General features: G+C 42.2%; 1 protein-coding gene and 1 long non-coding RNA gene across 2 annotated transcripts in view; one reads left to right on the plus strand and one right to left on the minus strand.

Annotated features, from left to right (window-relative positions):
* The window catches only part of LOC132124499 (histone-lysine N-methyltransferase 2C-like), a 170,387-nt gene that overhangs the window by 119,023 nt on the left and 36,962 nt on the right, over positions 1-14,402 (plus strand). The window contains exons 25-27 of the mRNA XM_059535560.1: positions 12,506-12,625; positions 12,701-12,825; positions 13,987-14,176. Coding sequence (XP_059391543.1) covers positions 12,506-12,625; positions 12,701-12,825; positions 13,987-14,176 — 435 coding nt within the window. The remainder of the gene's footprint in view (positions 1-12,505; positions 12,626-12,700; positions 12,826-13,986; positions 14,177-14,402) is intronic.
* LOC132124501 (uncharacterized) lies at positions 4,735-5,331 on the minus strand. Its single transcript, XR_009426769.1, has 4 exons — positions 5,297-5,331; positions 5,093-5,209; positions 4,926-5,001; positions 4,735-4,818 (listed from the first exon to the last, which is right to left on the minus strand). It is a non-coding gene; the product is annotated as an uncharacterized LOC132124501 (long non-coding RNA).

Consider the following 14,402-nt stretch of genomic DNA (forward strand, 5'->3'; position numbering starts at 1 on the left):
TTCCTTTTTTTGTATATATAAATACATACAGTATGGACTTATGTGCATTCATTTTGTTTTTTAAAGTAAGTTTTGAATAGGAATGAATCCATGCAAATTACAAAAATTTTGGTTTAAAGGTTCCGTTTTTCGCGCTTTTTTGAAGTTTGATTGTGTTTACAGTGTGCAATATAACATGTGTTCATGTTTTGCATGTAAAAAACACATTATTTTTCACACAGTTCACCTATCTGTATACCGCTGTTTTCACTGTCATAAAAACGGGCTGATGACTTCCTTGTTCTATGAAGTCCCTCCTTCAGAAATACATAACGAGTTTTGATTGTGCCAGCAGTTCCTGTGTTGTGATTCGACAGCAGCTGAGCACGCGCTGCCCTCCTAGAAACGCGATTGGGCTAGTTTTGGACTAGTTTTGAGAAGCAAGTGGGCAGGAGCATGTGCTGGAGATGTACTTATAATCACAGGAGCGTTTTTACTGACGAGATGCGCATGAAAATCGCATTCGATTTTTTTGCACAGCCCTAACATCTAGTTAACAAAGCTAAACAGCATTGCCCTTTGTGTAATAAGTTACAGAAACTGTTAAACGCACCAACTTAAATTAAATTTTATTAATAAGATTCGGGAGGAGCGCGTCAGATACTTAGCCTAATCAACACAGGTGGACCATAATCAAGTAATCAATCCCATAGTATAAATATCGCTGACTTCCCTCTATCCATTGACGGTTTATCAGCATGCCGGTTCGCTTCGTCTGTCACCTTACCACAGACCCAATTTTCGTACTAACGAAGAGAGCTGCACAGGAGATTTATAAGACCTGCTGCTTTTGCCGGACCCGAGATCATTTCTACCCAGCCAAACACGGTCGTTGAGCAGCATTAGCGTCATCGTGACAGCTGCTCTCATCGCCAAGCCACACGTCGTGGCCAATAGACCGTGCAAGCTCCGAGCTCGCCTTGCTCGACACAACGATCGTGCCGCCCGAGACCGAGCTCTCCCCGAGCGCTGGATTGCAGCAGAAAAAACCCAACCAGCCCGGGTCGAACCCCAGTTCTCACCGCGGCTCAGCCTTTCACCCCGGCGTTCCGGCCGAGTGGCAGTTTGAGGCCGCTTCCTCTAGCGGCGCAGACCGCGCGACGTTAACCAATACATTTTCAGGTGAAGACGCTAAAAACAGGTTCTTCTTTTTCTTCATTGGAATTTTACGGCAGTTGGCATCCAAGTGTTGCATCTAAAAGCAGGTTCGCGGCTAAAGTTTGTTAAACAACGTCATGACGCAGTTCCGTCTTCTTCTGCTAGTGTTTTATGGCGGTTTTGGCAAACCAGCGTAAAGGTGCATTACCGCCACCTGCCGATCTGGAGTGTGGATTGCGCATAGATTTGTAGATTTGGACTACAGATACAAACGTTCCGTCGGATGATGATGCCACTTTTAACCACGAAGCAAAGGCATTACATTCGCCTTACCGCGCACGTTTAAACCTCACGGAAATGATACAGACTTAAGTTCCATGAAGGAAGGAAAAAAAAATAAAAAATGCTCGTAAGTCTCTGGATAAAAGAGTCTCTGCTAAATGCTTAATTTAATTTTAAAGCCTATCTTTCAAGTTGAAGATCCCTGTGAATGAACGTGTAGATAAATAGTGTAGGAATTCGACTTGCGTGAAGAAATTAATCATAAATGTGCATTTAAAACAGTTTTTTAAAAGAAATTGTGAGTAAAATTACTTCCGTTGTGAAAACGCTCTGATCGGAAGTGACGCAACGGCCGGTAAACATCGTCTCTTCGTAATGGAGTCAGACAGTGAAGAGGTTGCAGTAGGGATAAATGTCAACTCTTACGATGGGCCATTGCCGTATAATTACGAGCCGCCTAGGCGAGAGAGGGGTCAGGCAGAGTTAAGGGGAAGGGTAAATGGACAGAAGAGAGAGATAGAGTTGTGGTGTGAGGAGAATCGGTTGAGAATTGGGCAGGTGTCTTGGTGAGTGACCACAGGCTAAAGCCAATTGTGGCTAACGTCTCCATGTTTAACACATTGCAGTATTTTTAATAAATCATATTTATCAATATTGCTGTCGACTTTGTTGTTTTTCAAGCATCCATGTAGATTGTCACCATTTATGCCAGCAACATGTGTCTTAAAATAATTAATTTAGATCCCAGATTTTAAATGAATGTTGTAGGATGTAGGCTATAGCTTACATATGTGACGGTCAGCTAGTCTGGATAGGGATAGAAATTCTGTGCATTTCTATTCAACACAGTTTAATGTGAAATTTTGTAGAAATTGCTAACTGATTTTTAATCAGTAACTGCTTTTAGACCTAGGTGTCCGCATGTTCTGCTTCTGCAGATGTCAAGCGTTTGGGCCGTATATCTAAACAACATAACCGGACAGCTGGAATTCCGAACTTAGTCGGCTGTTATACTACTCACCTTAGTATTTCCGACGGACATTATGTAAATGAGCTCACATGTACTGTGGAGTACGTGTATGAAAGCGGTTAGTCTTCCGGCTAGGACGGGACTATGCTGTTCATGTAAATACAGTCATTGTAACAAGGATCTTTTATTGTCATGTGAAGGGATACTGGTTGTAAGGCATGCAGATAAATGCATCTAATTGACAGCCTATACTGTACAGGGGGTGTGTCTTTTTACAGTGCATATTTACCCAAGTTTTAGGAAGTAAGTAGTCTACATGTCGTTTCTTACAAGGTCTTACACCAACCATTAGAGCTACAAGGAGGGAAGGAGAGTGAGTTTATCTTAGCACATTTGTTTAACAGGTGCTTGTGTGGTAGATGTGAGGCTATGCCATCAGCAGTGGAGAGTGTGTGCTGTAGGGAGGTCGACGCCTATTGGTCCCTTGTCCAAAACCTAGATCCCCCAGAAGACATTACCTGCCTCACACTCCATCCAGGGTTTGAAGCATCCTGTCTGAATCCTTTTGTGCTGCAGATAGCATACATGAACTTCAGACAGGAGCATGGCCCTCTTCAAGCCAGCAGACCAGAGTAGGTTTTGAGCAAAAATTATTTCACACTGCAATTCAAAGAAACAGCTTTTCTACACCAAAATAGTAAATCCTGTTAAGCAGGTTTTTAAACTCAGTGGTTTCCATATACTTCCTATAAAAACAACTTTGGTGTTGTGTAGTACAGTAGAATATCAGCCAACAGGACATGCAATATTTACCATTGGAATTGTTTACTATGAAAACATGGTATGATCAAAATGTAATTATGTCCCAATCTACACCACAGGCAGTTCCGATACACAGCATACAGGCAGGTTGTCCGCTGGGCGTACGGAATAATAGGCAGGAACATTAGGAAAGCCATACCTTCATGTGTTGTGTCAGCAATAAGGAGGCAGTTTGCAGAGGAGGGACAAACATACAAAGGTTTCCAGTGGCCCCGCTTGGAAGACGATTAATAAATACATAGTGAAACAAACTGTACTGGTACAATTGATCTTTTATTACATGTTAAAACGTGAGTGTCGTGCGAGATGGAGGCTGACTGCCTCATCCTTGGCAACCTTCTGGACGGAAGAGGTGAGGGGGGTCGGTGCAGCAGAGGACAAGACGGCACTGCTTTCTTGTAGGGCCTGTGGTGACTTGCAGTATTCCTCTACCAGAGAGACCATAAGATTTGTTGCGTATCCTTGAGGAGAGAAATGTTTAGAAAACATTTAGTAACATGGATGACTCGCATAAAGATAGATTCACACAAAAAAGATATTGAAAAACTAAGTGAAACTACTAACCGTAAGATGGTTTCTCCTTGATGGGGTGGACTACCCAGCCACCTTTCCGAAACCGTGGGTAGCGAACAGCGTAGCGTACCTCACCCTCACTAGTACGCGCTACATCTCTGTTGCCATTACTATTGAAATGTAGGGCTGCCAAGAGAAGTCTGTACGAGATAAGTAGATAAAACATTAGGTCTCCAAAGCTAACCCAATGCAGTGAAATGCAACAGAAATATGACATTAATGTTTTCAGTTCAAATGGGTATAAGACAATGACTCATCTTTGCAATTATTTTTTTGCAAACAATATGTAATGCTGTTATCAATCTATAACATTTTGGTCTGCTATACAAGACTGCATTAGTTTTTAGCCATATTCATTCTGTCATAATTTCCTGAAATTGAAAAAAAAAAAAAAAAAAAACTAATTTTATTAGTATCGATACTTTTAAGTGATAACACTACCTGCTGTACATCCCAAGAAAAGAAAAGCCAGTGTGTTTGGGAGCAAAGTGCAGAATAAGGGAATGGTAGGCCTCCAGGGAGAATGCCTGATGCTGAGGTGACAATTGTCGAATATCCTTTACCAGTGCTTTCCTGGCAGCTCTCCAGTTTAGTGGCTGCTGGTGATCCTGAATAAAACGTATTCTGTCATATAATCTCCCGGATTTCATAACACAAGTAATTATTAGTACACATGGGGTTACGTATTGATAAAACCAAACTAAAATTTACAAGCACTGAAAAAAGTTTAGCCTCAAAACATTTCACATCTTTTAACATAGGCTATTATGTTGTACCTGGTTCCAGCCACTCCTTGTTTCTTGCCTCTCCTTCCAACGGTGGATGTGCGCAGCTGGTAAATGCTGGAGTGCTGTGTTCATGTATGTCCTGTACATGATTTATCATACTCTGCCATTTTGCCTGCATCTCATCTGGATCTCCTGTAGAGATGAAAGCTGCGGTCCAATAGAGATGGTTGATAATGGCAGGCCTCCACAGCTTCAGATCCTCACAGTCCCTCTCTTTTGCAGCAGCATCCAGTGCTTTCTGTACACCTGTTCCAGAGCAGACAAACAGAGCAGAGCAAATTAATTATTAGGAAAGTGAATTTAACTACAAAAACAAGTCTGTTATATAGAACTACCAGCATCACAATACATACTTTTCCCAATATGCCAGACGTCAAAGAAATGCTTTGTTCCTTCTGAACACATTTTCTCACGTACCCACTTGGCCACCTAAAACACAAATTGATTTTATAGAATTGATTTTGAGTGATACTGTGCCTGTCAATGCTGTTCAGCTTTAGATCTCTCCTAGCATCATTACCTGCCGATTTCTGTCTGTTATCAGAGCAGACACTTGCATGTCTTGGTCCATCAGGAACTGCATACTCCGCTTTAGACCCTCTAGCTCACACCAAGAGCTGCTTGGGACTTCTGAGCTCTGTAAAACCAACTGATTATTACTGAACAGTAACTGTAATATCAGTAACTAAATCAGACACAAGATTTCTGTGTGACATCAACTTACTTGGACAAGCTGAACATCCAAAACTTTGTTAATTCAATCCTCAATCAAGGAGTAGCTACCATACTTGGCACAGTGTCCAGGAGAATCTGATCTAAGAACGTCAAAAACAGTTACATTTATAGGTTAATGCAAAAACACATTGACCTGTTCTACATCAGTGACGTGAGCTGGACCATTCTACCTGCAGTCACCAGACAGGATCAATCCACCCCCAGTCTCCTTCAACTCCCTGATGATCCCACTCTGCTCATTCCTCCAGGCCTGCACGATAGTAGGGATAGTGTAATAGCGCTGATGGCGGAAAAAAGTGCCGGGACTTATGCACTGCAGTAAAAACAGCTTCAGCATCCTGATTGTCTGAGTAGCCATGCAACCTGAGAAGTGGATGGCACCGCTGAGTAAAAGGTTGCAGGCAGGCATGTTTCGATGCACCTTCTCTTGGTTTTGCCAGTAACGCTCATAGCCACAAGTTCCGCAGGCCTGAAAGATGATAGAAGATTCAATACTCAAGCAGCTTTAAGATGAGCCAGTAAAAAACCTGTATAGTTAAGACACAAATAATGAATATACATACTGTACATTCACAGACTATAATTCAGCTCCTCATAGACAGTTGACAATTAAGACATTACCTACTTGACTTTTATGAAAGTTCCTTCCGGGTGCATTATGCGTCCCTGGGTTTCCCCACAGCATGCAGGGCAAACTGTGAACAAGAACAGCAACTGCCTCTGGCAAACAATGAACTTGTCAACAGCACTGAAAACAAGAAAAGGAAAACACTCATTAATTCTGACTATGACATCAGAAACAGTTTCCATTAATAAAAAGGTTTTTACTTTGGGTCACTGAGAGATTCCAGCTCTTCTGGTTCCTCCTCAGAGGACTCTCTCAACATCTCCTCCCCTGGACTCCATGACATATCACCAGAATGGTTGACAATATCATAAAATGACCATTCATCATCACTTTGTTCAGGACTGGCCAGTGGAGTTGATCTGCGATGCTCAAACCTTTCGGTTTGAGTCCCCACATCCACCATCTGAGGCTTTACCTGAACACCTTAGATGAAAGAGATTCATCTTAATAATTGTTCACCAATTGTACATTCATTGGTAACAACACATGCACTATCTAATGCAACCCAGTAAAAATGTATTTTTCTAACATTATGAAGTTCTTAATTTTTAATGTTTACTGTCTGAAAAGTGGAAATGACAAAATAGTAACCATGGAGATCATGAAATTTTTTGACGTAATCCTTATTTGTGATTGTTTATGGCATGTATGTTGAATGCTAGATATATAAGCTAACTACCTAATGAACGATGTAAACATCTTATGTTGCACTGTGATCCACGATGGACCAGTTCTGGCTCAGGGTCCATTGTAGAGATGTCTCCATCTCCATCAGGATCTGAAGTGGCAGTTGCACCCGCCCCGTCTTTGCTGGCAACACTCTCTCCCATAATCTGAAAACAGACCGAGATCACAACTTTGAACTCTAAAAAAATTTAGTCCTTTCATGAAAATCCCCCATTCATGCATTATTTAAAAGTTAATGTTAATCTTTTCAAAATCTTTTTAAAGTACGTTAGTCCCGAGCTGCATTCCCTTGCATGTGCCTTGTTGATACCAGCTTCGATTAGTCAAAGAAAACCAAGGCAAATCCGATTTAACTAAGAAAACTTATATTGTAAAGAATTACTTGGATGCGTTTTGGAGACGGTGAAAAGTGCGCGCTCTTTCTTTCAGTCAAACATGCGCCCTGTCACAAGGGCAGCGTTTCATCTACATTACTCACCGATCAAATAAGACTTTGGCAGGACAAAAATATCAATTTGGCGGGCGCTAAAACAAGTTAAATGCAGGAAAATTCATGCGTGAATTTAACCGAGTAGTAATATGCGAATGCGACCACATAAAATTGTAATTAAAAAAAATTAAATTTTCTGGAACCCTGTCTTAATAGCTCAATAAAATAAGTGGCAGGAGGCTCATGTGCAGCCTCACGGGGTGTAACAAGAGTAAGCTGACGGCAGCTAGGCGGGCTTTCGTGCCATGCCAAGACTAATCCATTATAACGTCAAGAAAAATACATTTGCAGAGATTACATGCAGAGCTACATTTCGATGCAACAATTTGTATATGGTATTATAAGACTTACTGTGCAAAGCTCCCGTTTTCGACGCGCAGATTCTCTGCTAGTGCTAACATTAACGTTAGACTCTTCACTCCCACCAGATTTTGCAGGTGGACTTGCATGCACCGATGGCACAGCTCCATTTGCCAGCCTAACCCACTCTTTTCGTCGAAATCCCATGCGAAATTCCATAAGATCTCCTTGGTTGTAGCTGTCCGGTGTGAAGTGTTTTTCACATACCACCGTGTGTCTAGTCAACGAGGAGGCAGCGAAATTGCTTCTCTTTGCCTGGACGAAACGTATCCAAGCACGGAAATCTTTGTGTTTCTTGTTTGGAAATCGGTGGACCCGATGGCCAGACAAGTTGGAGTTGTTGCATCCAAAACAAACACAAGAATTCACCATTGTGACAACTCAAACCTACTATAACTATAATAACGATAACGACAATCTCTATTTTCTGTTTCCACCTCTCAGACTACGTAAACCCACACTGAGAACCAGGGCTGCAGCGCCTATGTTTGCCTGTCGTTACGTCATATGACGCGTTCTCTGGGAAAAGGCGGTTTTTTGGCGCGTAGCTTAGAATAGGCACTTTTTTTCCTTAATTTCTGCCCGTGGGTGTTGTAAAACATATGTATTCTTATGTACGTCTTTTTAAATTTAAATTTTCATACAATATTCTGTATAAATTAAGTTATAAAATTATATTGAAAGATGGCCTTTAAATTGTAATTTCTATGCAAGTTTTCTGGTAGGACCAAATAATTTAGGGACCTATTTCACCATTCACCGGTGTGATCACTTAAAATTAATCTAAAACGCATCCGCCATAGTGTTTCAACGCAGGATAGCAAGTGTGAGTAAAATAACGGTCGCCCTTTTAAGGTCCACATGAAATCAAAATTGACTATATTTACTTTGTTTGCCTAAATTGATCGTTTTGTGCTGAACAATTCATCCATGCGAGCCAATCCACTCAAAAAAAAAAAAAAAAAAAAATCTAAATCTGAAAATGCCCCTCCCCTCTGCGTTGGAGGACCTTCACCGATGACGTAGGCTTGAGGAATTTGGTGTCTGCTTAATCCATAACCATGGCCATCAAACAGACACTGACAGTAGACAGGCTGCCTGTTGGTGGCGAGCATTGACAGCGCTTGAAAGGAGAGATGGCAAGGAGGTGCATTTTTGTAAATGATCCTCCGTGTGTTCCTGTTCTCATCTTCCTCCTTTTCCTGCTGAAAACTAAATTGCGGTGATTCAGGCGAGTAATCCTCAACAACCGATTGTAAACTTGCATTTAGATCTGCCTCCATTTTTTTAATTAAACACCTACTTATCTAGATCCAATCAGGTGCTAGTTGGAAAATAAGCCACGCCCACTACTTTCCTCATTTATAATTCCGTTTCTCTCGGAAATACGTCACAACACTGGAGAAAAGTCGTTTGCAACTTCCGTTTCACGGGGACTTTAAGGACCGTAATACGAAAAAACTGGCAAGTAAACATCTTTAGAAACCACTTGGAAGCGAATAGCACATAACTGCCATTTACCCATTTGCTTGCAAGCATCGCCAACGGCCCCAGTTTATTATCGTTCATTTTAACAGCACGTTTAACATCACTCTCTTACCTGATCTGGATAAACCCTGCATCAATTGAAAGCCAATTGACCAATATTTCGATAAAACATCATTTCAGTGACAGTTATTCAGTAATTATGCCAGGAAAACGATTCCTAATCGGTAAACGTCGAAGTGTTAGCTCGTGGACAAATGTTGATCATGGATCTAGTCAGAAAGAATCATGAGCAGAAACATCTTTATTTTGGGTACGTAATTTCTGTCTCCATGCCAAAAATGGGGGGTGACTGGTAAGGGGTTAATGTTACTGCTGTAATCATGTCTTTCGGTACAACGTCTTACAAGACTAAACATGCTTCATCGTTTCCAAAAGCCTCTGTTTCCACAGTCCATACTACAACGTGAAAACAGCGTTCCAAACGTATCCGCTCGGGAGACCGTCTAAAGAGCCCGGAGGCCAAACGAGAGGAAAGATGCTTTTCCAACAGGAACCTAATAACGTGGACAAGGCTTGAGGAATTGTCAAATCAGGCAACCAATTGCTGAGCTGGTGACACAGTAGACTACCCATTCATTTTTAGCTTGCCCCATCAAATGTTACTAACCCTTTTTTTTTTTACTCTTCCTACAGCCAACATCTACAGCAGCCGAAGCAAGTAGCCTTGCACGTACCTCCTCACTGCCGCAGCAGTGTCTGCTCCCGCAGGAGCCTTTCCTATACCTCATCACTGCCGCAGCAGTGTCTGCTCCCGCAGGAGCCTTTCCCGTATCTCCCCACTGCCGCAACAGTGTCTGCTCCCGCAGGAGCCTCTCCTATACCTCCTCACTGCCGCAGTAGTGTCTGCTCCCGCAGGAGCCTTTCCTATACCTCACTGCCGCAGTAGTGTCTGCTCCCGCAGGAGCCTTTCCTGTACCTCCTCACTGCCGCAGCAGTGTCTGCTCCCGCAGGAGCCTTTCCCGTATCTCCCCACTGCCGCAGCAGTGTCTGCTCCCGCAGGAGCCTTTCCTATACCTCCTCACTCCCGTCTGATGCGTGTGCTCCCTTCAGACGTCTGGCGAGAGTTCTCCCGGTCGGGCCTATGCTTGCCGGCCGCAAGTGAGTCTCATCCATCCGATGCCGTGAGTCAGGATCTCCCTTCGGATGTCGCCAGAGTCCTCCTTGTCGGCCAGCCCAAAGCTTTTTATCTGCCAAACCGAGAGGACCCAGACGTCCGCCATTCTGAGTCTCAATCTCCTGTCGGAGGCTTCATGGGCCCTCTCGGTCAGCTTTAGGCCCTTCGCCCACTGAATAGCAGGGGCTATCAGCCAGTAGGGCCCGTACGCCAACACCGTGACCTATTCCGGTCGAGGCAACTCGGGTCCTCCCAGTCGGGCACCACAACCACGCTGCTCCTCCTCATCGGCCGGTAGGGCTCACCGTTCCAACGCCACAAGCTCCAGTTGAGCATCGGCTCGAGCCCTACCGACCGGGCGCCAACAACTACGTAGTTCACTAGCTGCAGCCGGTAGGGCCTACTCTCCCAATGCCCAGGTCGCTCCCTCTGGAGTACGTAGGCCCTTCCAGCCCGCCAACGAGACGACTTCTCAGGAAACCAAATTAGCCCCCGCCAGTACTCTATGCTTTTTGGGGGGGACATTCTTTAAACTGGCGGCTGTCCTCTTGTACATTTGCTTTTTTGGGGGGTACTCTAGGTTCGGGCCATTCCCGAGCTCGGAGCCCTTCCCCGGACAGCACGCCAAATACGCATACCATACCTCAGCTAATTATATGCAAGCGTGAACTAGTGAAATGAAATTTTATTAATAAGATTCGGGAGGAGCGCATCAGATACTTAGCCTAATCAACACAGGTGGACCATAATCAAGTAATCAATCCCATAGTATAAATATCGCTGACTTCCCTCTATCCATTGACGGTTTATCAGCATCCCTCCTCCACCCCATCTCCTCACTTTGAGTTCACTTTATAAATAGACGGGGAAGGGGGGGTACTCTAGGTTCGGGCCATTCCCGAGCTCGGAGCCCTTCCCCGGACAGCACGCCAAATACGCATACCATACCTCAACTAATTATGTGTAAGCGTGAACTAGTGAAATAATAAAATACACTTACCGGTTGTGGTCCATAAACAACGCCTTCTCCAGACAAAGAGGGAACTGCTCCATCTTTCAGGAATAATCTTTGTGTGAATCCGGCATTAAATTGATTGAGATTGAGGAAGCTCGCTGTCCTCAGCAAAATGTGCTGCACATAGTTTTACATCTGGATTATAATTTTCGGGAACCGAGTTAAACATAAATTGTAACCATTAATCTCCAATTACAGCGTCCCTGGGAAGGCCAAACAAAGGTGATCAGACTCCGAGATGAAAATAACAGCGTTTCGACAACATGGCAACAAACACAAACGCAACTCTTCCTCTGCTCCACCGGAGCGCAACAAGACCACGCCCCCCTGTTTGTGTATTCATGTGGGCGGAGGTCAAAAAACTGTTTGTGAGATCATTAATGCAGGAACTAGAGGGATGTAGTCCAAACGGGTCGTTTTTTGTAGGCGAATTCTGTTAAATAAAATATCTCGCTTGGCATTAAACTTTGAGCTTTAGAATTTTATAGATATTATTTATACTCTAACAACAACATTACACACTAACTAAGTTTAAAACATGGGATCACGAAGAACGGGACCTTTAAGTGCTCTTTATTTGGTTAGTCGTGTATTTCATTGTTTTTTTTCTCTTAGCCTTGTATCCTCCCATTGAAGTATTTACACTATTTAGAGTACAATAAACCAACCTCATTCTGTGTCCATGTGGTGAACTGAGCCAGTGTGGTTCAACCAGAAATAGACTTACCTGAAATGCTTGCTCCAGAAGCGTAGCCAAGATGAATCACCCTCTCCTGGCCTAAAGCTAATAAGTCATCTTGAATTATGGATATGAATATCAAGACGTCACTGTAAGGATCCCACGTTAGGGTTATTTCTCCCAAAAATGAAAATTTGCCAATTAACATACCCACCGTCAAGTCATCCTTGGTGTATATGACTTTCGTCTTTCAGATGAATCCAGTCAGAGTTATGTTAAAAAGTGTCACACAGCTCCAGGGGGTGAACAAAGGCCTCCTGTAGCGAATTGATGCATTTTTGTAAGAAAAATAACCATATGTAATACGTAATTATCAATTTAATCTAGCTTGCGTTCACTGTTTTACACGAAAGCAGTTCCTGGCGGATGACACATGAGGTGGTCAAAGACAATTTTTAATATAAATCCGACTGGATTCACCTGAAAGAAGAGAGTCATATACACCTCGGATGACTTGAGGGTCAGTAATTTATGGAAATTTTCATTTTTGGGTGAACTAACCCTTTAATTCCTAAATCCATTCATCACCAATTTTAGGGGTTCAGCAGCTGTTTATTTTTTTAAGTGACACAATTTTAAGTTAAATTATATTTAGGTTCCCTATCTTCCCTCTTTAGGTATCGGTGGGTTTATGGTGCGTCAGAGGAGTAAAGCAGGGCAGGGAAAAGGCAAGCATTCTCTCGGTCGGAAAGACTCCACAAGCTCACTCATAGAGAACTACACAGGAAAGGAAGAAGGTATGGCCTGGACATCTCATGTTTGGATGTATGTATTTTTTTGGTGAATACTAATCAAGTTTATCTTCTCTCCAGGTTGGAATGAACCAGACACTCCTGTGAATGGGACTCCCATCTTTAGTGAGCCACTGGAGAAAGTCAAGAAGAGATACAGAAAGAAGAAAACCAAACTCGAGGAGGCCTTCCCCTCCTACCTACAGGTCAATCCCACAAATATGCAGTAAAAGTGTTTCTCCACTGATTTCTTCCTCAGAGGAAATGCCACTGAAACTAATAATAATTAGTATAGTACTTAAGACTGTAGGTAATTGTTTTATAGTAGTTGTATAGTATAGTATATGTATATGTATAGTATATGTGGGGTTTTAGATTTAAATATTGTTTTAATGTTGTAGGGTTTTTTTTATTTTTTTATTTTTTATTTTTTTATTTTTTGCAATTTATGCTCTCTGGAATGCCTTTCCCCTCATTCTTAAATTTAGCTTGTTTTCACAAACTGAATCGAAATGATTTTTTTTTTTTGGAAATCGAGAACACTCCACAGATGTTGTCAGTAGAGCTTAACTTATATTGAATCTGAAACATTATTTTAACCACAAGCCACTCCAGAGAATTAAACATGAAACAAGTATTCTACATAAGTAACATAAAAAAGTGATAAAAAAACAATAGATAAAAGTGACTTCTAATTGCTAGTTCTTTCAATAAAAATAAGTGTACTTGTCAGGACCTTTCTACGCATCACAGCTGAATGTCTTTGAACTGAAGAGTGGAATGTAATGATCAGGGGTTTTGTGAGCATGTGCAAGGATGACACATGCTCTTAAAAAAATCCATCATGCTCAGCATGGAGATGCAGTGATGCATTAACTGCAACAGCTGTCACTTTAGGCGTTCCTGTATGTCAAACCTGAATTTAGCCATAAAGCTCATCACCAGAGGAATGTCTTGAATCAATGATTTAAACTGCAGCACATTAGGCCTTTAATGTTTTAAGACAGCAGGGAGTGATCACATTGATAGTTTGATACTGTTAATATATTCTCAAGTGCTACAAACCTGCTTTACCATTTAGCACTGTGGCAACCTTTTGACATTTAGAGCAGGACATGTTCAGAAAAAAAAAAAATGTGGGTTACAAAATGGGCTGAAAAAAATCAACATAAATTTACAATGGACCTGAGTCATATCTAGACTGCAAAATATAATAGAGACTTGAATTAACCACTCAGATAGCCCTAGAAAACCACCCATTTATTGTCAAATGTTTGTACAAGCAAACACAACTCACATTTTCTTGAGAATTTGGAAATCTAGTATTTACATGGTTTGCATGTGCATTATTAACTTATATGTTACAGGAGGCGTTTTTTGGGAAAGTACTTCTGGATAAAAGCAAACAGATCAAGTCAGCTCTGGAAACGGGGATTGTGGAGGAAGAAGCCAGTCATGCAGACAGCAAATCACAGAGCAGCAGCTTCCTGGACCCTTTATCTGACCCGCTCCTGAGTACCACTTCCACTCCTGTCTCGTCTAAAGCAGGGCCACTGCGTATGTTCAGCTGCACTTTCATATTTAGAAATATATGTAGATGAATAGAGTTGAAGAATATACACCCACCTAAAGGATTATTAGGAACACCTGTTCAATTTCTCATTAATGCAAGTATCTAATCAACCAATCACATGGCAGTTGCTTCAATGCATTTAGGAGTGTGGTCCTGGTCAAGACAATCTCCTGAACTCCAAACTGAATGTCAGAATGGGAAAGAAAGGTG

The sequence above is a fragment of the Carassius carassius genome, chromosome 42 (genome assembly GCF_963082965.1).
Source record: "Carassius carassius chromosome 42, fCarCar2.1, whole genome shotgun sequence".
In the NCBI taxonomy this organism is placed as follows: Eukaryota; Metazoa; Chordata; class Actinopteri; order Cypriniformes; family Cyprinidae; genus Carassius; species Carassius carassius.